General features: G+C 49.9%; 2 protein-coding genes across 6 annotated transcripts in view; one reads left to right on the forward strand and one right to left on the reverse strand.

The window, feature by feature from the left end:
• Window positions 1-17,636, forward strand: part of KEL (Kell metallo-endopeptidase (Kell blood group)) — a 28,997-nt gene extending 11,361 nt beyond the window's left edge. Inside the window, exons 2-19 of one of the 5 annotated variants that reach the window (XM_033099264.1) lie at window positions 121-227; window positions 489-630; window positions 924-1,082; window positions 2,735-2,859; window positions 3,163-3,309; window positions 6,195-6,257; window positions 6,352-6,540; window positions 6,779-6,927; window positions 8,044-8,173; window positions 13,049-13,159; window positions 14,263-14,361; window positions 14,610-14,687; window positions 15,130-15,230; window positions 15,384-15,494; window positions 15,635-15,702; window positions 15,928-16,088; window positions 16,446-16,541; window positions 17,276-17,631. In XM_033099264.1, coding sequence (XP_032955155.1) covers window positions 204-227; window positions 489-630; window positions 924-1,082; window positions 2,735-2,859; window positions 3,163-3,309; window positions 6,195-6,257; window positions 6,352-6,540; window positions 6,779-6,927; window positions 8,044-8,173; window positions 13,049-13,159; window positions 14,263-14,361; window positions 14,610-14,687; window positions 15,130-15,230; window positions 15,384-15,494; window positions 15,635-15,702; window positions 15,928-16,088; window positions 16,446-16,541; window positions 17,276-17,437 — 2,115 coding nt within the window. In that variant the 5' untranslated portion in view covers window positions 121-203 and the 3' untranslated portion in view covers window positions 17,438-17,631. Of the gene's footprint in view, window positions 1-120; window positions 228-488; window positions 631-923; window positions 1,083-2,734; window positions 2,860-3,162; window positions 3,310-6,194; window positions 6,258-6,351; window positions 6,541-6,778; window positions 6,928-8,043; window positions 8,174-13,048; window positions 13,160-14,262; window positions 14,362-14,609; window positions 14,688-15,129; window positions 15,231-15,383; window positions 15,495-15,634; window positions 15,703-15,927; window positions 16,089-16,445; window positions 16,542-17,275 lie in introns of those variants that run through there. The other 4 variants (XM_033099265.1, XM_033099266.1, XM_033099267.1 and 1 more) reach the window with 4 other exon arrangements.
• A 608-nt stretch (window positions 17,637-18,244) lies between these two features.
• Window positions 18,245-19,160, reverse strand: LLCFC1 (LLLL and CFNLAS motif containing 1). Its single transcript, XM_033098648.1, has 2 exons — window positions 19,007-19,160; window positions 18,245-18,420 (listed from the first exon to the last, which is right to left on the reverse strand). Exons 1-2 carry the CDS (start codon window positions 19,158-19,160, stop codon window positions 18,245-18,247), a joined length of 330 nt encoding a protein of 109 aa, XP_032954539.1.
• Between the last annotated feature and the right edge of the window lie 3,184 nt (window positions 19,161-22,344).

Genomic DNA, 22,344 nt, shown 5'->3' on the forward strand with positions numbered 1-22,344 from the left:
CTGGGAACACTGCCTAAGGATGAAAATAGGTGTGTGTGTGGGGAGGGTGGGCAGGCGGAGGTATCAAGATAACCTGCTATAACTAACTCTCTTTCATGCACCCCCCCCTTTCTGAACCAGCTTCTCTCTCCCTTCTGCTCACTTGGTTCAGGAGGGTAGAGGCAAGAGTGGGGAGAACCACGGGGACTGACCCGGCCAGGGGAATGGGGGCTCTCTGGAGCCAGGAGGTGAGTGACGTCCTCGACCTGCCCTGGACAGACTTCTGAGACCCTCGCAGCTCTCACGTCCCACCCCTCACGCCTGCTTGGTCCTTCCCAGGACAGGCCCAGCCTCTTGTCTGCGCAGGGATCCAAACAGGGCTGGGTTTAGGGAGAATGGCCTCTGTACAAGGGGGCCCCAGCACTAACTTACGTATTCTCTCTCCTCACCTCTCCTCTTCTCTTTCCCACCCCTCTCCCCAATCCTCTCCTGGATCCCCCGGTGCACAGAGACCTCCAGAAGAGGGACAGCCCACTGAGCGGAGCAGATGGCAGGCCATGGCCAGGCAGCTGCTCACCACTGTCCTGTTTTTAAGCGTGCTCCTTGGTTCTTGTGTGCTTTTTATCTACATCTTCTGGAGCTGTAGACCTCGTAAGCAGGATCCTGGAACCCTGTCAGCACCCGTCAGTCACAGGCCCCTGTCTGTCCATCATCCTGAGGCTCCATGCCCACCGCCCTCATTCATCCTTCATCCTGACCGCCCCTCCCATCCACCACCTTCCCGAGTTCTTCCTCCCTGAATCCCACTCCCATGCACCAGTCAGATCATTTCCTTCTCACCAGCGTCTCTCCTTCCTCCTCGCCAGGTGTTCCCTTGCTTAGCCCCTTGGGGGAGCCCTCATTTCCCTGTCTCTTCGTTCCCAGCTCTGAGCTTTTCCCCACAGGCACCTGTGACACGCCTGTGTGTCGGCGTCTCCTGGACCATTACCTGAAATCTGGGAACATTAGTGTGGCCCCCTGCACCGACTTCTTCAGCTTTGCCTGCGGAAAGGCCAAAGGTACTCTTGCTGAGGAGATCAAGAGACAACTTCAGAGAATACTGGGTAAGGAAAGCAGGGCGAAGATCGTCTGTGCAAATGGTGACTGAGCCTAGAAACATCATAACTATCCCAAAGCATGGGGTTGATGGAACTGGTCCGCACTGCCCCCAATGGACTCTCAGAGCACTGCCTACCTCGATTTGCTTCTCTCTCAGGTCCCTCCTCTCATCTATCTCATCTGGTCCCTCTCTTCATCTTTTCTTTACCTAGTCCCTATCCTCTTTCATTTCCTGTTTATCCACGACCACGCCATTCTCCCCAGTTCGCCCTTTTACCAAGCTCCATCTTCCTCGCCATCTCCCCCAATTCTCAGTTTCTATCCTATACCTGGTATCTTCCCCCACCAGCATCTTCCCAAGACCTCTTGCACTTCCACTCTTCTCTCTATTACTCAGTCTCTAGCCTTCAAACCCTTCTTGTCTCCTGATGCCCCCTTGCCACTCTTCTCCTCTCCCTCACGATAAATTCCCCTCTCTCACAATCACCTCCTGTTCTCCACTAAATCCTTGGACCATGGCATGCAAGTTGAACTGGAAGAAGTGGGATAACGGGGATGAATGATTGGAGATGATGGAGACAGGAAAGAAGTGGGATAGCGAGGTGAGAAGTGATAGAAAGGACTTCATATGTAAGGGAGTGGAGGTAGACAAGGACAGAAGCTGTGCTGGAAGAAGAGGAGAACCAAGTTAGAAACCCCAGGGGTAAAGAAAATTCCTGTGGATGGCGGCATGGAGAAAAGAACAGAGAGGTCATCTATGAGGAAGGAACTGAGGCCATCTAGGAGGTTGGAAGTGGGTCCCAGGGAGTTGGTGGGTTGTGGTAAGGATTTGGGAATAAGAACATATGAGATAGGAAAGTACTTCCAGTGTAAGGGAACCTAGAGAACATGTTGACGGTAACAGTTGGAATTTGGGAGAAATAATTGTATCCCTCTGCCCTTCTTCTTGTGATGCAGAAATTGTAGAAGTAGGCTGTCCCTTGGTGGGAGCCATGCTTCAGTTAAGGCACAGAGATGAAAAGAAACAACAGGCTTAGGATAAATGTTGTTGCCCACAATGGAATGAAGAACTGTCAGGGGGACTGAGGGAGAAGTGTTAGGTATTAAAGGGTGAATGATTTAAGTGGGTACGTTTTTGGGTTATTGTCACATGTTTGTTTGTTTTCTGTGATCAAAGAGTGAGGAAAGTCTAGACTAGGGAAGCCCGCCCTGTTTCTTCTCTTTGCTAAACCTTTATGAGTTTTCCTCTCTCCAATCCATTAAAGTTCTCTGATTTCCTGAATTTTTCTAATTCCTTCATTCATCTCCCTCCTGCCTTCCATTTTTACTCTTTCACCTTTATCCATATACTACTTATTCCTATCCCTTCCTTTTCTTCCCTGTCTTGTCCTCCTTATTTCTTTCTCACCTTGCCGCTATTTTCTTCATTGCGTTTATCGCACTTACTTCCCTGCTCTTATTCTTCCATCAAGTTGATCCAGTCCAAATTGGACAGTCCTCCCATATTCCCAATTTTTCTCACCCCTCCATTTCTACCCTTCCTTCCTTTTTTCCCAAGAACTTTTCCTTTTTTTCCTATAAGCTCCCTGTCTCATACCTTCTCTGCTTGTCTCTATGCTGGCATCCCTCCTTTAATTCATCCATGCTTCTTTTCTAGAATCCTCAGGATCCTGGCACCCAGGATCTGAGGAGGAGAAAGCCTTCCAATTCTACAGCTCCTGCATGGACACGGATGCCATTGAAGCTGAAGGGGCTGGTCCCCTCAGACATATTATTGAGGAGGTGAGGCATGGGCCATAACTTTTCTGGATACATATTGCGTGGACCAATGTATGCTCAAGGCTGCCATTTTTTTTTCTGAGTGGGGTCTCTTTCCTAGGGATCCCCACGTTCAAAGAGGGAGATAGAAATGGCAATGCCGTACTAGGACCTCGGGTACAGCTGGAGAAAGAAGGATAGACGTGGAGCCTTAGAGGGATCAAAGAGCTCAGAGTAGAAGTCAAGAAGCAGCATCTCTCTGAGAAATGGGGTAGAGGTGTCAGACATGACATCCCTTTATGCTAAGCCTTGTCTCTCTTCTTCCAGCTTGGAGGTTGGCAAATATCCGGTAATTGGACTTCCTTAGATTTTAACCGAACTCTGAGACTTCTGATGAGTCAATATGGTCACTTCCCATTCTTCAGAGCTTACCTGAGCCCTCATCCCAGCCCTCCACACCAGCTAGTCATCCAGGTGAGAGATGTACTGGCAAAAACGTAGTGAGACCTGGGCCTCCCTCAAAGTCTAGCCTTAGAGGCAGGTCACAAGTTGGGAAGATAGGATGACTATGCACTGTAGGGGAAAGACCTATTTTTAGGGCAAATTATTGATGTGAGAGTCAGACACACTAGGTGAGATTCGGGAAAGGAGCAGCAAGGCCAGTCCTGGAAAGGCAGAAGTCATTTTGGTCTTCCTTACTTGATTTGATTATTGTAGAACCTCTTAACTAGCCCCCTGTCTCCAGGATTGCCCTCCTATTATTCACTCTTCATTTTCCCCAGAGGGACCTTTCTAAATCAAGAGCTAACTATGCTATGATCTCTGCTTACGTGCCTTCGAGGACTCACCAGGGTTCAGGATCTAGTACTTAATCGTTAGCAAAACCTTGCAAGTCCTCTTACAGTCTGACCCCTACAGACTTCTCCAGCCTTGTCTCCTGCCACAGCCCTTCTCCCCCTTAAACTCCAAGCCATGCTTACTCACTTTTAGCTCCAAGAACATTCCTCCGTTCTTTGCATATATGGCTCCCTTTGCCTGCAACATTAATTCCCAACCCCTGCTACTCAGCCCAGAAAACTTACGTAGTATTTTTCAAATTTCGGCTTTCATCGTTATCTCTTACAGGAAGTCTCCACTGACATCCTGGCTAAGAGTTAGGGAACCGCTCCGTCCTTCCATTTCCCATGCTCTGGGCATCATTTAACACTGAATGCTGAAGACTCTAAGCCTCTTAAAAGCAGTGCCATACCTATTCACCTTTGTTTCTCGGGACCTAGCACAAGGCCAGGCAGCTAGAGGCCCACACCGGGTGTTTGTTGAGCAAGTAAATATATAAAAACATTGGAAGCATCAGTATTGTGGTGGGCAATGTGAGGCTAGGTATTTGGCCCCATTCTCAAAAATTTCACAAATTTGTAAGAGGATGAATATACGAGAAGAACTGATAGTCAGTATGAGGCATTCTGAACTTCGTGTTTAAAGGAAACTGGTGTGGCCTTTGGGGATCAGTTATGATCGGACATGGTGAAGGAAAAGCTCAGAGAAGGGAGACTGTGAGCTGAGCCTCGAAGCTGTTGATTCACACAGATAAAGGGGAAGCTAAAGAGCATGAAAAGGCTGTGGGGAGAATCCTGAGCTAAGGGAAAGCCTGGAATGGTGTGACTTCTCAGCGAGGAGGCGGGTCTGTTGAACAGAGAATATGGGGGTGCCAGTGGGGTACAGTCAGCGGTAAAAGTGAGGCTGAGCACATGAGGTTGGGCCCGATTATTCCTGCCCTAAGAAGCTAGCCCGGGTGATAACTTCTGATATACTAGAAGAAAAATATCTACTGAGGTCTTTCAAATATGATAGTTGTTCATTGAGCTTCAGTAGAGTCAACGGTGTGCAAGGTAAACCTGGGAGTGGTGAGGAATCCAGATGAGTAATTTTGGGGGTCTGAGCGAAGATGATTGTGGTAGAAACGGAGAGGACTTTATCCTTGCTCATGGTCCACGGTGGTCCCAGAGGACGTGGTGACTGACTGAATATCGATAAAGGAAACGGAGAAATCGGAAAATGACCCCCCCGTTCTGATGTGATGTGAATGGGACGGTGGTTACCATCATCTTGAGCCTGGATGGACTCTGAGGGGAAGAACAGGTAGAGAGGATGGACTGCAGAGGTAGCACCCCAACGAGTGGTGTGGGGGCAGAGAAGAGCAATACAGACAGGGAAGGGGACTCAGACCAGCACCAAGGAGCCACAAAGGACAGGGAATGGGCCAGTTTCCTGTCTGGAAGGACGAGTCATCTTTGTCCTAAGACTTCTGAGCTCAGAGAATAAGGAATGAGATGACACCATGGCAAACCTCCTAAAGATAATATCAAAAACGATTATGGAAACGGCCACAGATTGTACAGGGTTTAGGAGGAAGGCAAGGAAATTGGAGCGCAGGGGTATAGATGACTTTTAGGTCTTTCAAGTTGGGACGTAAAATGTGACAAAGGAATCAAGTGAACGTATTTTTTACAAGATAGGGGGAAAGGGTATGGTTCAAAGTGGGAGTGGGAAATTGAAGTTGAAAACGAAAAAGGAAAAGTGTGGGAGAAACAGCCTTCAGAATAGAATCAAGGGCACAGTGCCAGCGTGAAGGTGAGTGAGGGAGGTGAGCGAGCCACTTGCCTGGGGTTGAAAATTGAAGAGGGTCCCCAAAACTCAGGAATCAAGATAAGTCCTATTTTAATGAATATTTTTGAAAACCAAAGTCAATGCAATAATCCACGATGATCCATCAGGTTTTTGTTCATTGTGGATATTTTTGAAAAAAAAAAAAAAAAAGGCAATATATATTTTTTTCCAAATGGCTCAAAACTCTATTATAGACTTTTTTTGAAAACATCTACAATTTAAAAAATGGATCAAAAATACACTGTGAATTTTTGGGGAAAATATCGAGTTTTATAATTTTATTCAGCATGGATTTTTAAAAATATCCATTAAGATATTGTTTATCTTGATTACTGAGTTTTCGATACCTCTTAAATTGTGCACCTGCGATGGGTATCTTACTCTCTTCACCCTAGACTTGGCCCTAGCACAGGAAATGATTCCCTTCATAACATGGATTATTATGCTTCTCTCACTGAGCACCCCCCAAACTGGTGGAAATACCCACCTTCTCTTCACAATTCCATATCTGAACTCTGTTCCCCATGCCCCTAACCACCAACCCCTTCCTTGCTTTGTACCCTTGTGCCCTCCCTGTGCCTGAATTATTCCATCACTCCAGGCCATCTTCTGAGGTACAGTCCCCATCTCCCCACACCTGTCCTCTCCTTCCTCCACACTACTCAGTTCTCTTCAGTCTCTCTTGTGTCCAGATAGACCAGCCAAAGTTTGACATTCCCCTCGGGCAAGAGCTGGAACAGAAGAACTATGCCCAGGTAAGGTGGTGCAGTGGACAAAAGTCCTGACCTCGGACTCTAGGAGAAAGGCAGGGGTCACTCGTGCCTGTGACTGAGGATTTTCCTCCCCCAGATCCTACGGGAATACCTGACTTACCTGAATTGCCTGGGAAAGTTGCTGGGAGGAAATCCAAGCAAGGTGCAAGAACATGCCTACTTGTCCATCTCCATTACCTCACAGCTGTCCCGGTTTCTGAGGCCCCCAGGCCAGCAGCGGACCCAGGGAAAGCTCTTCCAGATGGTCACTATTGACCAACTGCAGGTGCCTTGGACGGGGGCCTGGGGGAGGATGGGCACGAGGCTCTCTCTCCCAAACTTGCTTGACTTCCTTGTCTCCTTTCTCCTCATGCCCTTAATTCCTTTCCATCCCTAACATTTTTGGCTCCATCCTTTGCCCCAACCATCCCCCTCCTCAGTCCCTCTCAAACCCCCAAGGAGGGGACGCTCTTCCCCTCCCCACCCTTTCCTGGTCCCCTTAGTTTTTGTGTCCCTCTTCTAAGGAAATGGCCCCGGCCATCGACTGGTTGTCCTGCCTACAAGCGACATTCACACCGATGTCCCTGAGCCCTTCCCAGCTAGTTGTGGTCCATGACCTGGATTATTTGCAAAACATGTCGAAAGTGTTGGAAAAACAGCTGTTGGAACACAGGTTTGCCCCGCGTGGGATCGGGGAATTACAGGGTGACGGAAAGAGTCTGCAGGCCCACAGTTCTCAGGGACACAGGTGGCTTTGGAGAATGCAGGCTGATAAGGGTCTCCCAGGAGCATGGGAGGAATCCATGGTGCATGGGGCGGAGATGGGGTGGCTGATCCAAGAAGAAATGGAGGAAACAGGAAGTATGAGAGGCTTGGGGCATGGGGAAGGGAAGACACTCATGGAATGAGGGGATACAGGTGTTTGGCAATACACAGTGTTTTCTGGGAATAGAACCCAGCCTGCGAAGAGCCTCTGAGCTCTAGGAGATGCTGAAGGCCAGTCACTGGGGACAGCTGGGACATGTATGACCTGTCAGCAGCTGAGGGCTGTGGACAGGAGGGGAAGGCACACAAGATGGGGGAGATGTAGGCTGGGGTGTTCTGGGGGGCAAAGCTGAGGCAGAGGCCATTTCTCAGCTGTGATGGGAGGATCCCAGGGCCCTTGTGAGAAAGATCAGGAAGTTGAGGAAGGTGGGGGGACATCAGGGTGAGGCTCTGTGTTGGGCTCTCTGCTATCCCTGATACCTGTGTGGCCACCACCTGAGGGCAGTGACTTCCTTCCAGGGGCTTGGGCCCTTCTTCATAGTAACTCAGAGGCAGCAACATCTAGAGATGCGTTTTGACAGAAGCAAACCACCATTTGTGTGGGCGTGAGCAGGTTTACGTCAGGGCACAAATCAAACATGGTAAGAGAGTGGTCGGCAGAGCAGAGAAAGGGCCCGGATCCCAGCTTTGTTGTTCTTAGAAGATACATCTTCAGATGAGCTGAGATTTCTTGGTTGTGGGAGTAGATGAATCAGTTTTGTTAAATCTAAGTCCAGATCCTTCTCTCCCTGTGACTTAAGAAGGCTGCCTCTTCATCCAGTTCTTTCTTCTGTTGTTCTCCAACCCCACTCCAACCCACACCGAGGAAAGCTCTTCTTCACTTGTTCACAGTCAGTTACTCTCTATAAATACGGAGGAGAAGGGGTTTCTCCCAGGAGTCAGGGTGACCTACACAAGGGGAGGCGTTACTTGAGGGGACCCCAGAGACCTGGGGTGGATGTGTGGGTCTCTTTTCTCTCCACAGGGACTTTCTGCAGAGCCACATGATCTTTGGGCTGGTGGAGGCCCTTTCTCCAGCCTTGGACAGTAAATTCCAGGAAGCACGCAGGTTGCTAAACCAGAAAGTGCGGGAGCTGACAGAACAACCACCCATGGTGAGGAGAGGAGGGGCTGCGGGCCCACACTGGGGCTAAAGAAGCCTCTGTCATTTTGAGGGATAAATGTTGGCATGTCTGTCTCAGGGAGGGGACATGAAGGTAGACGACTTTCAGTGTCGGGGCTCTTCATGGAAGCAGACAGGTTGGGTCCACAATGCTTTCCTTGAGATCTGAGGTACCAGGTACCAGATCTTTTAGGCATACATCTGGCTTCATCTATGGCCTTTCGCTGAGTATTCAAGTTTAAATATAAACTCTAAATTATCAAGAACTGCTCTTCCTTTGTCACGACCCTTAAACTATTTGCCTTGCTATCCTGTGCTCTGTGATTTGAGGACGTGGACCTAAAGCTTAGGATTCCTGGGAGGAGAGACAGATGTAGCAAGCAGTGGTCTTCCCGTCTTGGGGATTCCAGTGTTTGATGCTCAAATGTACTTCACAGAGAACCAATCTCTGACATCCAGTGGGGTGTCAGTGTTTTCCTTTCTTAAAATGTGTATACATTTTTTTTGGCACCCTGTGTGAGCGTGTGTGTGTATGTGTGTGTGTGTGTATATACACACATATATGTGTATATACTATAATATATATATATATATATATATATATATATGTATATTCTTATATAGCCATTAAGATATGTAATTGTCCTTGGACTTAAAAGCTGAATCCAGTTCTACCAACAAATGGTTGTGTGGCTTTGGGGAAGCCATCTTACTTCTCTGGAACAACAATACCAAATATGGCCCATAATAATAATAATAGCTGATATGCCCTGAGTAGTTACTGTATGTCAGGCATTGCACAGAACATTTTAGCATAAATGATTTTATTTAATCCTCCCAGAAACACTCTGAGGTCCTCAGAAAGGACAAGTAACTTTTGCAAGACCACACAGTTCATAAGTGAAGGAACAGACACCAAAACAGCCTGTCTGGCTCAAGAGGCCATGTTTTTAACTACATACTCTGCAGGATTGAGAAATAAGTGGGTGGTACAGAAAATGGGTTGGCAAATTCTTTCTATAAAGGTCAAGATAGTAAATTTTTTTGGCTTTGCGGTCCATATGGACTGTGTTGTAACTACTCCACTCTGTCCTTGGAACACAAAAGCAGATGTACACCAAATAAATGAAAGGGCATAGCTGCATTCCAAGAAAACTCTGGTTTAGGCAACACGTACTCTTGGAATTCCCAAGAGGGAGAGAGATCTGGGTGTGTTTGACTGACTGGTGGGATCTCTATGCAGGACGTAGAATGGAAGCCATGTCGAGAGAGTTGAAGGAGTTTTCTGGTGAAGAAAGGGCCATCATTTCACTGGGACAAGGCCGGGAGCAGGCTGGCTAAAACTTGGTGTCATAGGAAGGGTCTTGCTTGTGGCCCTGGTTGAGAAGAGTGGACTAGGCATGCAGGAAGCTAGGCCTGCTGCTGGAGGAGCATGCCCCAGGAGTCTGGGAAGCAGCGAGGAGCCAGGGCAACTGGAACAGAAAGAGCAAATGGGAGAAGAGCAGGGAGGAGATCGGAGAGGAAAGGGTGGGCACACACAGGGCCTGGTAAGTTACTGTCGGGCTTTTGGCTTTTCTCGGCATGAAATTGGAGTCTATAGGATCGGTCTGTTTTATGCTCTACAAGAATGTATTTTGAAGGTAAGTGACAGGATTTCCTGACAGATGTGTGGTGTGAGAAGGGAGAGTGGAGGCGAAGACACTGTCAGGGTTTTGCCTTGATCTGACCAAAATTTACGGTTCTATCCAATGGTCATTAATTGTAAATCTCTAACCACATTCTTCTAAATGAATTCTACTTTACAATGTCCTTATTCAGAAAGACTGCTCAGTCTCATTATATGACCATATTCTGTTCATTCATTTTGAATATACAGAAAATAAAAGTGGCTATTCAGCCAGGCTTTTCTCTTATCAAACTTGAAAGAGCCGAGTTTTGGGAAGTAAAAGCAGGACTTCACGTTTGTACCTGTCAAATGTGAGCTATTTACAGTCAGTCCAGTGTCCCAATTTATTCAGGCAATCTCAACATTTGTTTCAATCATCCATTATATTACCTTTTCTTTTCTACTTTTGGATGTTTGGAGTTTTATTTAATGCATCTTCATCTAGACTACCATTAAGATGTTGAAGAAAGAAGAGTGTCAGGTCAGGTTATTGAAGACCTAGCTATGGATTTCATCCATTCATTTATGCAACAAATATTTACTGAGCACCTGCTGCTTACCAGACGCTTCTTTAGGCACTACAGATCGCCAGGCACAAAACAGACAAAATCTCTGCCCTCAGACACTTATATGCTAATGGAGGGAGAAAGACAAGAAGTGCCGTGGATACGTGTGATGGAGAAATAAGACAGGAAAGGGTCTAGAGAAGGGGGGCGGGCGGGTGGCGGGGGTGGGGTGGAGGTGGTCCGGGACGCTCATACTAAGTTGGAATTATTAATCTTTTATGTTTCGTTATGGTTCAGCCTGCTGCGAACCTACTCAGTCTACTGTCCTCTAACAGTTTCCTCCATCTAATTCACAAGGAATTCATTTGCGGTTTTAACAATGCCTTCTTGAAATCACAGTAATGCCAACGGAGTGGTGTAATACTTCAGAATCTACAGAGTAGTATTTTGAATGTATTCACCTCATCTTCGAACTCTGAGGAAGTTGGAACAGGCATTAGGCTCATTCTTATAACTACTGTACGTGAAGGGCCGGGGTTTAAGTTAATAATCGGTGCAGTAAATGCTGAATTCTCTGTGCAGATGTAGCACTGAGATGGTCCTTGAGGATGAATCTGACCTGTCCATGTGTTTTGTTGGCCTTTAACGCCTTTTATAAACTTTTATTTAATTGCCCACATTCTAAAATTAGGAGATGGCATGCCAATAACCAGATTTTGAGCCTTTTGTCATCGTAATGGTGAAGCCTCGGCATCACTGGGCGAGCCTTCTCCTGGGCAACAACTGATGAGTTACGTGATGCTGCCTGGTTCAGACCGGGTGTGCTGTCTGCGGTTCGTCATCGTCCCTCTGTGGCTATGGTTCTGATGTTGGAGTTATGCCATGACATGGCCCCTGTTTGAATTTGTGACTCCTGGTCTGTGGTCTGTCCTAGTGTGCTGAACCTATTAACCAGAGAAATTGCTGTTATTTGCAATTGCTGTTTATCCTCAGTGATCCTACGTTGGCCCTTAGTCATTGCATATAATTTTCCAAGTGTTAAACAACAGTCAGTTTAATGATTCCCAGAGTGGCACAGGGGTGAGCAATGGGTAGTCCGAGGTGGCATCTATACTTTCCAGTAACCAGGTCAGGGCCCGCTGTGGCCCAGGCTCTGGGGACAGGCATGGAACAGGCCAAGGCTGTTGGAGAAAGCGGCAGGCACCAGCAAAAGGGATCAGGAAGCAACTCAAGAACCAGGAGGTGTGTTTTCACACTGCAGGCAGATCCCCACTGCCAAGCTCAAGGCAGATGCTGCCCGGGGTGTATACCCGAAGCCAACTTGCCGTTGGGAGGCCTGTGGGGGACGGGCACTGAAGGTGGCCTGCAGACCCTGCAGTTGACCCAGTCATTGCTGTCAGATCCAGGTTTCCTTTCAGTTTGTGTTGGCTTTTCACATTGTGTTTCAGAATTCCAACTAAGACCCTATAGAGTCCCTTCTCCCCACGGGATCCTTAACAGGCCTCATGATGAGGGGACAGGAACACACAATGTGGGCGACCAGGTCTGGAGCAACCTCCAAAACGATAAAACGTCCTCACAGGCAGACCCCGGAGTTGGTTCTTCAACAATACAGACCTTCCCTTTCTGGTTCCTCTTTTGTGGGAGGCCCCATAAACTCTCTCTCCACTCGTAGGACCAGAGATCCTAATGGCAGCCTAACTACCTGCCCTGAGAGGAGATCTGTGGGGAGTAAATAAGTTACAGGAATGGAGTCTTGTGACTTCACCCAAATTTGCATAGTAGCTGGTTTTCCTAAGTCCCAGCTCAGCTTTCCCTTAGGCCAGCTCCCTTATTCCTTATCCCTGCCCCTTGAACATGTTTCTCGGTCTCCCTCGGTTAGCTCTTCAAAGTCATCCAAACCCACAACAGAAACCTCCCAGCATCTCTCTTTTTCTTATTCCTTCTGTCCTGCTGTGAGAAACACCGCAGTTTCCAAGGCCCCCTTGAGTTACGTCTAAACGGCTCTCCACCTCTGAAGTGGCAAACGTCCACCATCTCATCCTATTTTTGTCTCGTCCTGCTTTGGCTGAACGTTTCTTAGCTCTCTGAACTCATACACTTCGTCTTTTCTCTTGTCCTCTTCTCCTACTAATGATATGGCGTCTGAAACCCAATTTCACTCTGATGAGTTTCTTCCTTATCAGACAAGATCCTACCGTATGACCCATGATAACCATTTGGGGATGTGGGGGTAGGGTGGGAGGAGTGGTGGAAAGGAGGAAGGCATGACCTTCTCCAATTTGCATTTTAAGCAAAGAATCATAAGAGGGTGGGAATCTGGGATGGGGCAACCACGAGACCTACAAAGATGAGACGGTCGGCGTCTAGTCCTCTCCTTCCCAGGAGCCTTTCAGGTCTCCAGAAGGCTCCCTCCCGGAGACCTCACTTTCAAATTCAGTAGGCAACAAGCATGGATGATTTTTCCAACCCAGGTTCAGGAGACTAATCCTAGAAGACAACTCAGCCCCTTTTTGCTGAGAAGCAATGAACCCACGTGTGCCACCAAAAGGGATAACAGTCAAGTGAGACAAACCCGGAATGTCCAGAACGGTGTGCACTGGGGGACAGGCCTAAACAAGATTGGCCTGGGAAAAGGGATGAGGAAGACCCTTGACCTTGATGAGAGCCACTCATTCCAGTTTTGTCTCCATAGCCCACCCGCCCTCGATGGATGGAGTGCGTGGAGGAGACGGACGCTGCCTTCAAGCCTACCCTGGCAGCCGTGTTTGTTCGTGAGACCTTCAGCCCGAGCACCCAAAGTGCTGTATGTGAGAGCTCTTCCCCAGCCCACGTCCCTCCAGCCTCCCCACCCACCCCATCCTCTCCTAAGTCTGTTGACTTTGCCCTTCTCCATGGTATATGCATTTAAAGAGTCAGGGAGTCACAGAGAGAGCCCAAAGAAGGACATGCTATGTTTCCAGGTCTGCACAGTTTAGCTCTTGGACATACCGTGGACACAGCATGCACCAGCTTGGACAAATCACCCAACTTTCCTGCTCTTGTGTTTCCTCAACCATAAAATGAGAAAATTGTACTCCATGACCTCTAAGGCTACTCCCTATTTATGATTTTTTTTAAACAACACATGAAACAACGTGAGAATGGAATGATATAGTCATTCCATTGTGCAAATAAATAACTACTGAATACTTTCTGCGTGCCTACCACGTGCCTGGTACTCTTCTAAGCACTTTGCATGAACTCCTTTAATTCCTAGTATCGTTCTAATTTTGTAGACGAGAGAGAACTGAAGCACAGAGAGGTGAAGTAAATTGCCCAAGCTGTCAAATAGCAGTTAGGATTTGAACTTAGGCTTCTGATATTGTCAATCATTTCTCTCCATTAAGAAAAGATATACACAAGATGGCAGATGGCTGGGAAAGCGACAACTATACAGTTAGGTTGTGAAGCTGGAGAGACTTCAGCTTGTTGGGAAGCTAAAGAGCCCAGGAAGATGGAGAGAGGAAATACATGCCTTAAGAAAGAGGGTGAGAGGACAAGAGCCCCTGAGGGCCTCTTCCTCTCTCAGTTTTCTGAGTGGATTGCCTGGCCAAGTGTAAGGATGAGTCTCCCTCCCCCAATGAGCTGAGATCTCCCCACAGACTCTCTCACCTGTCGACCCATGGGGTGACCAGCTCCCACCTTCACTTTCTGTGCTTGGCACCTCCTTTCTGTCTCCACAGATCTTTGTACCCTTGTTTTTTGGTCACCTAGGAAATTCCACTTTCCTTTCTCTCTTTCTGAGACCTTCCCCCTTCTCTGGCAGCATCTCAGGGCCAGGGCCCCTTCCTGGAGGCCTGGCGGGCAGGACCTAAGACTAAGGCTGTGACTCACTGTTTGTCTGTTCCCATACCCTCACCCCCATAGGCCATGGAATTATTCACTGCTATCAAGGATGCCCTCATCACTCACCTCAGAAGACTTCCCTGGATAGATGAGGAGACCCAGAAAAAGGCCCAAGACAAAGTAAGGCCAGGAGAAACTGACAGGTGGGGACGTGCGGGGGGTGGAATTGAGGTTTGGGTCAAGAGATCCCAGTGGCAGGAGGAGAGAGCAAAAGGCACACGGGCACAGAGCAAGTATAATCACCGATATGTGGCACATACACCCTGGTGACAATATAAAAGGTGGAGACAAAGGCAGTGAGCAGGAGAAATTCCTTTTGAGAAAGAACTCAGGGTAACTAAGTTCTTTCTACCTGTGTCTGTCCCCAGGTCACCCAAGTGCAAGTGACGATGGGGGCCCCAGAATGGGCCCTGAAGCCAGCGCTGGCCAGACAGGAATACAATGACGTGGGTCCTCTTCTCTGCCAGCTACTCTTTAGTCCTCAACTTCCTCACCCCCTGACCCACCTGAGTGGCAAACAGTCCATTTTCCCTGGGTGATCCTAGCCAACCCCTTCCTTTCCTGGTGCTGGCTGGGCTTTGTGGGTGAATATCCTCACTGTGGGTTTTGCCAAGAGAAGAACAGAACCTTTTCAGGTCATGGTGTGTATGTGCGTGCGTGTGTGTGTGTGTACATGTACACATGCATTCTTGTGATTCGCCCGAGTGTGTTGAACTGTGTGCTGACACATGTGAAGCCTGTGTAGCTCCCAGGTAGGGTGGTGGTGTCGTGTTGCTTTCCACTATACAGGGGATGTCTGTGTGTCAGGGCTTATCTGTTTGGATTCAAATGTACCCAGCAGGATATGTCAGTGAGCACATACATTTGTCACCTTTTGCGTCCTCCCAGACTCACCTCAGACCCAGCTACCTGCAGTCCTTCCTGAGCAGTGTCCGATCCCGTCAAGCTAGAATTATCCAGAGCTCCTTCCAGCCTTCCCCTCACCACAGGTATGAGAGCAGCCCAGAGATGTCCATCCAAGATAAGCAGGAAAGCAGGCCAGGGGCTCAGAGAAGCAGGGACGGTGACAGTTGGAAGGGACTGCATATGTCTGGGGGGGCAATAAATGATGGAGTTAGTATTCATATGTGCTCTTCCCACAGGTGGAAGGTATCCCCCTGGGAGGTCAGCGCCCACTATTCATCCTCTGACCATATGGTGGCCTTCCCAGCAGGACTCCTCCTACCCCCATTCTTCCACCCCGGCTACCCCAGGTATGGGCCGTTCTCGAGGTCGGGCAGGAAGTTTCCCAAGAGTGATGGACAGATGTTATGATGGATGGCACTTGTAGTTGGGCAATTGGGCTTAAACATGTTGGAGGATTCTGGGGTAAGACACGCCCTTGTCCCCCCAGGGCCGTGAACTTTGGCGCTGCTGGCAGCATCATGGTCCACGAGCTGTTACGCATCTTCTCCCAGCTCTGTGGGTAACAGTGGGCCATGGGGAGGTGGGGCCGTTGGGACCCAAGTGAAGGCCGCAAAGGAGGCCTGGAGAAGGACAAAGGGAGGTGACATGAGGGCTCCCGGCAGGACCGACTGACCTGACACTTGGGCAGTGCTCCCGGGAGCCAGCCCAGTGTGTGGTACCCCGTGTCCTCACCCCTACGCTCTGCCGCCCCATTTCATTCCCTTGCCCCATTTTCAACAGTACTCCCTGGGTGCTGCCAGGCCTGTGACAACCGTGCTGTACTGCAGTGCCTGGAGAATCACTATGCTGCCTTCCCCTTACCTCACGGAATCTCCTTCAATGGCTCCCGCACCTTCCAGGAGAATGTCGCAGACATGGGGAGTCTGGCCATCGCACTGCAGGTGACTTGTGTTCCAAAGGCCAGGATCTATTCTCACCAGCAGAACAGACAACCTGTCCTGTTTTTCCTCTCCTATCCCCCAGGCTAACAGAGTTGCAAAGCTTTCTGCCCTTCACATCCCCACTGCACAGACGGCAGCTGGGAGACCCCTCTCTTACTCCATAGATATCTCTTTTTCTAGGATATCCACAGATCTTCTGACAGATGCATTTTTTTCCTGGCTGAGACCAGTGTTTTAGTGCAGAACTTGGAAAAGGGGCCATGAACTGGTTTTGAGTATTGTGTGCAGGGCATGAGGCTTCCAAATGGCCACAGGTCTGGAGCCTAAGGGGTCCTCTCCATCACTCCCCATATCCAGGCATACAAGAACAGGCTCTTATGGCACTATGGCGAGACTACCCTGCCCCGTCTGGACCTCAGCCCCCACCAACTCTTCTTCTTAAGCTATGCCCAGGTAGGCAGCTGCCATCTCCCACCACGCCTGCTCCATTTCAGATGAACACCCTGTCGTTAATGCTTAAAGCATCTCTCCTCTCTGAAACACTTTCCCCGAAACGCCCCCGACTGTCTGCCACAGATGTCCCCACTGTTGTCCTTTCACACGTGCCCCCTTGGGACCATCCCTTCATGTGGCTACAAATTCTTCTACCAAATTCAGCACCCTCCTCAAAAAAAAAAAAAAAAGGAATAAAAGAAAAAACTCTACTCCCAAATCCCTCCCTGAGAGGAGTTCAAATTTTTCCCCCTCTCCTTTCTTCTCTTAGAAATACAAACCCCTTAAAAACGAGCCTCAATGGACTGTCTATAGACCACATTTCTGTTCGAAGACCTAACCCCCAGGTGTGCTTCCCACCTGACGTGACCCTCTAGGTACCGTGTGCTCCTTCACCAGACACTGCCCCAGTTCCGCAGTCCACTTCAAGATCCCCGCTCAGAGTTCGCCTAATACACCCCACCTCTTGGTCACTTGCAAATGGTCTGATGGCACAGCCCAGGCCATCCCCCAGATGCCGACCGCTAGACTAAATGACCTACCAATGGCAAGACGCTTCCTCTCTCCACATGGCCCTTGGTGCATTCTTATCGCTGCTCTTGTTGTTGTCCGCTGTCCCTACTCACCAGGTCTGCCTGCTGACCCTTAACCACGCTGCTCCTCTCCTCACCCCGTGTGGACCTCTTTCTCCCCAGGTGATGTGTAGGGAGCCCAGCACACAGGATTCTCAAGACACTCACAGCCCCCCCTCCCTTCGAGTCCATGGGCCCCTCAGCAACACCCCAGCCTTCGCCAGATATTTCTCCTGTCCACGTGGCACCCTCCTGAACCCCTCCCGCCGCTGCCAGCTCTGGTAACCTGGCCACCAAAGAGACCTCAATGCAGATGTATCACCATCTCCCTGCCCCATCCGTGGAATCAGGGCCATGTCTCCTCTCCCCTTCTTTTCCAAAAAATAAAATCTGGCACTTGGCTTCTGTCTGTGTCTTAGAGGCTCGTTCGTGCTGTATTCTATGCCTACAAGTCAGAACAGGTAAGAGGAGAAAATTCCAAACAGAGTTCCGTAGACACGAGAAAAGGAAAGAACTATATGGAGGCCACAAAGCGCTTTGAACTGCTCTGGGTCCTGGTCTGGAATGGGAGAGAGGGGATGGCAAGAGACATGTCACCTGCCCGCCCCCGCCCCTGTCCGGCACCAGAAAAGGGGGGAGGGAGTCTAAAGGTCAGTGGGCCAGAGGCTGAGCAATTAGAGATAAGGGGGCTTTGGTTAAGTCTCAGAGAGCTGCCCCCAGTTGTTTTCAGGATCTTATTGCTATTACTTTTATTGTAGAGGCCTCCTCCCCTAGTCTGCTGTCCTGAACAAAGCCAGGAGAGGCGTGGAGAGAGACGGCATGGGCCTGCTTTCTGTGGCCCCAAGAGTCGGCGCTCAGAGTGTGGGGAGGAAATCGGCAGTGGCGACGGCATTTAAAAGGCCAGTTCCAGGACCCCTCTGCTGCATCCTGTGGTGAAACGGTGCTGGCAAGGGGGCAAGAAGCCCTGTGTGCCTCTCCCCTGAGAGCCGTGACCGGCAGCCTGAGGAGAGAGTCAGGAGGCTAGCATGAAGCGGAGGTAGGCATCCAGGTCCTCACCCAGGAACCAGGCCACCATGTCAGCCTCAGTGTTCCTCATAAAAAAACCATGATGCCGGCCAGAGTCAAGCAGAAGGCGAGATCAAATAGGTGGTTACGAATGGCTGCGTTCTCCGATGTCTTTTCCTCCTGCTGGGCCATGTCCACCAGCTGCCACATCTCACCCACTGAGGAAGCCACGAAGTGCTCTTCAAACTGCTCTGGATCCTGTTCTGGAACGCGGGAGGGCGGAAGGCCTGAAACATCTCACCTGCCCGCCCCTCACCCCCGCCACCCCCCACACACCTGCACCAGAAAGAGGAAGGAGTGGAGGATGGGGAGAGTTAGGGCCTGGGGCTTTGCCTCCATCCTTGTCCTTGCTCAGGGAGGCAAGGCTCCATCGGGAGGTCACTTTTGGTCCATGTGCAACCACAGCTCCAACTCAAGAGCACGCACACCCCATTTCTAGGCTGCCTCCTCCATGTGGTACACCATTTGGAGAGTGAGGGATGACCTTAGAGAAGGATGAAAACCAGTCTCATCCCAGACAAATACACCTGTGCTCATACGCGTGACAGCCACAGGCAGCTTCTGCTGGCCCGTGGCATAGCCCCAGTCAAGGCCCTGCACCAGGCCTTTTCACGTGACACTCTCACGTGAAAATAATAGGGAGCAATACAATACAATAATAGGGAGCTAGCGTATTCTCCCATAACCTGACCCTAGCTCAGCTTTCACTCTGGCCCCAGAAGTCATCTGGGACTGTCTCTAAACAGATCTGGTCCTTAGCCTGCAGAATTATCCTCTTTCTCGACCTACCTATAGAGGGTGTTTTCTCTTTCTGACTCCTCTCACTAGGTCCTGGGTTCCCTTCCTGGGGCTTCACCCCCTTCACCTGCAGCAGCGTTAGGATGGCTGCCAGGAAAGCTGCCCTGCAGAGCTGGGAGCCCAGGGATGTCATGGGCTTGCGCATCTCCTGTCCATATGGCCTACCCCACTCCCGAGTGCCCTGCAGGCGCCCCACTACCACCCTCCCCTCTCCCTGCCCCAGCTCCCTTCCCAGCACCATTTTCTTCCCCTCCCTTCCGTGGGATCTCTGACATCTGTCATGAGCTCTGTGACATCACAACCATGGGCCTGACCATTCTAGCTCACTAGAGAGTTCCATTGCTGGGCAAGAGCGTGGAGAGTAGCCAGCAGGGGACAATAGAGCCTTCTAAGATGACCATACTGGGTCATCCTGTGGAGAGCAACACAAATGACTTAGAGTTTGTGAAGTACTTTCACATCCATTATGTCCTTAGGTCTACATAACAAGGTCTCAAAGTAATAGTGTTATCATACCCATTATATAGATGAGGAAACTGAGGTTCACAAAAGAAATGATTCACCCACTCCAGATCACACAGACGATAAGGGGCAGAACACGACTATGATTAACTCTTTTGATTCTAAATGTCATATCTTCCCACTCCATGCAGCTTTTCTCGAAGGAAAGTGGCTTGCACAGGATGAGGCCCAGACCAGATACTGAAATGAGAATCGTCAAGTCCTGGGCTGTGCGTGAAACTCACGTTCATTGAAAACGAGGGAGCGGGAGGGGCATAGGTGGAGGGTTGGCAAAGGGTCCATGCTGTATGTGTGTGACCGACAGAAACAGAGACAGAGGGTGACAGGACAGAGAAACAAAGCAGGGTGCTCTAGGCCCCAGTTGAAGCCCTTCTGTCCTTCCTCATCTTCCCATAGACTGTCCTTGGCCCTAGCCTTTGCCCTCTTATACTGATAGACTGGAATAGCCTCTTGTCTCCTTTTATTTGCATCCTCTTGTACTCAGACATAGAACATCGTTAGAGGCTCATTCACTGAACTATGTGCTTGGTGGAAGGAGCCTTCAGAGAAGAACCCATGTGGTAGAGGCGAGGACCCTAAATAATGGATCTCAGGAAACCTGCTGCAGTGGCCCTGTGCCCGCCCTGCCCAGAACCTGGTGAGCACAGCCCCCTTGTCCAGAACTGGCCGTGGATAATGGTCATCTGCTTCTCGGAGCAGAGATAGTGGCTAAGGGTGAGGTGGGGGAGGGCTGGGGAGATGGATGAAGACCTACCCTGAAAACCAGAAATAAACATAGGCCGTGAGACGCAGGAGGGGTGCTAGGATGGGTGGGAGGAGATTTTAGACACACTCGAACTATCACAACCAGCTCACCCCACTTGTGGCGTCCATGCCTTCCACACCTGAATAACCCACCCAGTGCAAGGACAAAGGACGCGTGCGGAAGCATGAACCCTCTCTGAAAGAGGGGATTGCAGAAATGGGGGTGCGTGTGGAGATTCCTTCCCACAGCTATTACCCACACTCCAGATATGCTCTCCTGCAGGCTGGCTCACAGACGGCAGCTGCTACCTCATCTACTTCCTGGTGATCCAAGCCAGGTGGGAATGGTACAAGAGGTCACTTGACCGTGAGGGAGGAAAGATTCTAGTAAGCAGGTGACCCTGCTCACCCTACCTTGAACTCACTGACCTGCAGGTCCCGGGAATGATGCTTGGGTAGAAAAACATCGCTAATCTGCTCATGGTTATTTTGGGGGAGGAGCCTCTTGGTTCCTGGCCAAAAGAGAAACCATCTCCAGCTCTGTGAGTATAAGTGGGGAGGGCAGCTGGGGTGGGAGTGTCTCGGGAGGGGGGTGCTGGAGTGGAAGGAACCGGGCTGTACTGACCACTGGGACTTCCATTTCCTCACCACCTCCCTGCCCTACCCCCCATTTTGAAAAAGATACATCCCGGCAGGAAACCAAAGAAAGGTTTTTTTCTTGTTACAACAGTATATTTAAAAGTATGAAAAACAAAAAGAGCGAATAGTTACACCATCCAGTGATCAATAGTTTCGAGTATAGTATTCAAACCCTTTCCCTATATGGCTGTGGGCGTGTGGGGTGGGGGTGTATTTCTTACCAGTTGATACCCGGGTATCATGTGTGCTCCTGTCCTCCTCACATCAGAATAAGAGGTCTGGCTGCTTTGGTACCAGGGTGCTCTGGAGCCCTGACCATGCTTCCCACGTGCTCGTCCTGGGCACCTGGGAGGCATGACCGGGTCACCCTGGACTTTGAGGCATCACCATGGGGCGGAGGGGCAAAGCTGCTGCCTGAGGGAGAGAAGTTGCAGGTGTCCTTGCCTGCAAACGGCTGAGGGAGCATTGAGAAGAGAGAGGAGAGAAGGATAAATAGGGTGGTGATGCAGAACAGGGCAGAGGAAAGCCAGAGGAGAGAGGTCCTTAAAGATGAGGAAGCAGTTCCTAAATCGCAGGTCTGCTCCTGGGACAGGTGGGACAGCCTGGTGCCCTCAGGCTGCTGTCCCTGCCCTCCCACTGAGAGGACAATGCAGGCAGAGAAGGGCAAGCGAGAGGGTGAAGACACTGCACCCCCTTTCCCTCCTCCGTGGCCCAGGGACGCTGCCCTTGGTGAGAGCCCCTGCACACCTGCTTTGTGCGGCTCTGACCGGGCCGGCGCCTCCCCCGCCCCCCTCCAGGATTAGTTTTATGGGCTGGGTGCTCCTTTTCTGTGCCCGCCCCCGCTTATCAGCTCATCTACAACCCCCGCCTCAACCTTATCGCTCCCTCCATCTCCTTAGACTGGAAGTCCCAAGGCTTGAAAGGCTATTACCACCTCACATTGCCCCGACCCCCAGCAAAGCAGAAAAATGTCCCCCAAGGTGACCCCCTTCCAGGGGGTCTGCACCTCCGCAGCCTGCATCTCCCCCTGCCTAGGTGAGAGCACATTTCCTTCTTGTCTTGGGTGGGCACCTACTCTCCCTTGACTTATTTATTTTCCTTTCAATTCTTGTCCTTCTGTAAAGGGTATTTTGTCCATCCTTCAAGAGCTAGAAAAAGAATGCTCGTTCCTATAGCAAAAGAAGGGGCATTCCCCTGCTCCTGGAGACCCCCAAGGGGGAGAGCCCCCGGCCCATCTCCACCCAAGTCTCTCACATCTTTATAGGCAGAAAGTTCCCAAGAATCAACAGGGTCCAGCGTGTGGTTTGGACCTAAGGTTTCAATTCTAAAGCCAGTTCCAGTTTTGCCACTAGCCATGGACTCAATCACACTTTCTGTCTAGGCTCAGTCTTCTGATTTAGAAAATAAAGAGAACCCTCCCCTAG

This window comes from Rhinolophus ferrumequinum, chromosome 26, assembly GCF_004115265.2.
Source record: "Rhinolophus ferrumequinum isolate MPI-CBG mRhiFer1 chromosome 26, mRhiFer1_v1.p, whole genome shotgun sequence".
Classification (NCBI taxonomy): Eukaryota; Metazoa; Chordata; class Mammalia; order Chiroptera; family Rhinolophidae; genus Rhinolophus; species Rhinolophus ferrumequinum.

Coding starts and splice junctions, on each gene's coding strand:
- LLCFC1 (XM_033098648.1), bottom strand. CDS start 19,160: ATGCGCAAGCCCATGACATCCCTGGGCTCCCAGCTCTGCAGGGCAGCT. Junction 18,421..19,006: donor AGAGAAAACACCCTCTATAG/GTAGGTCGAGAA, acceptor CCCGCGTTCCAG/AACAGGATCCAGAGCAGTTT.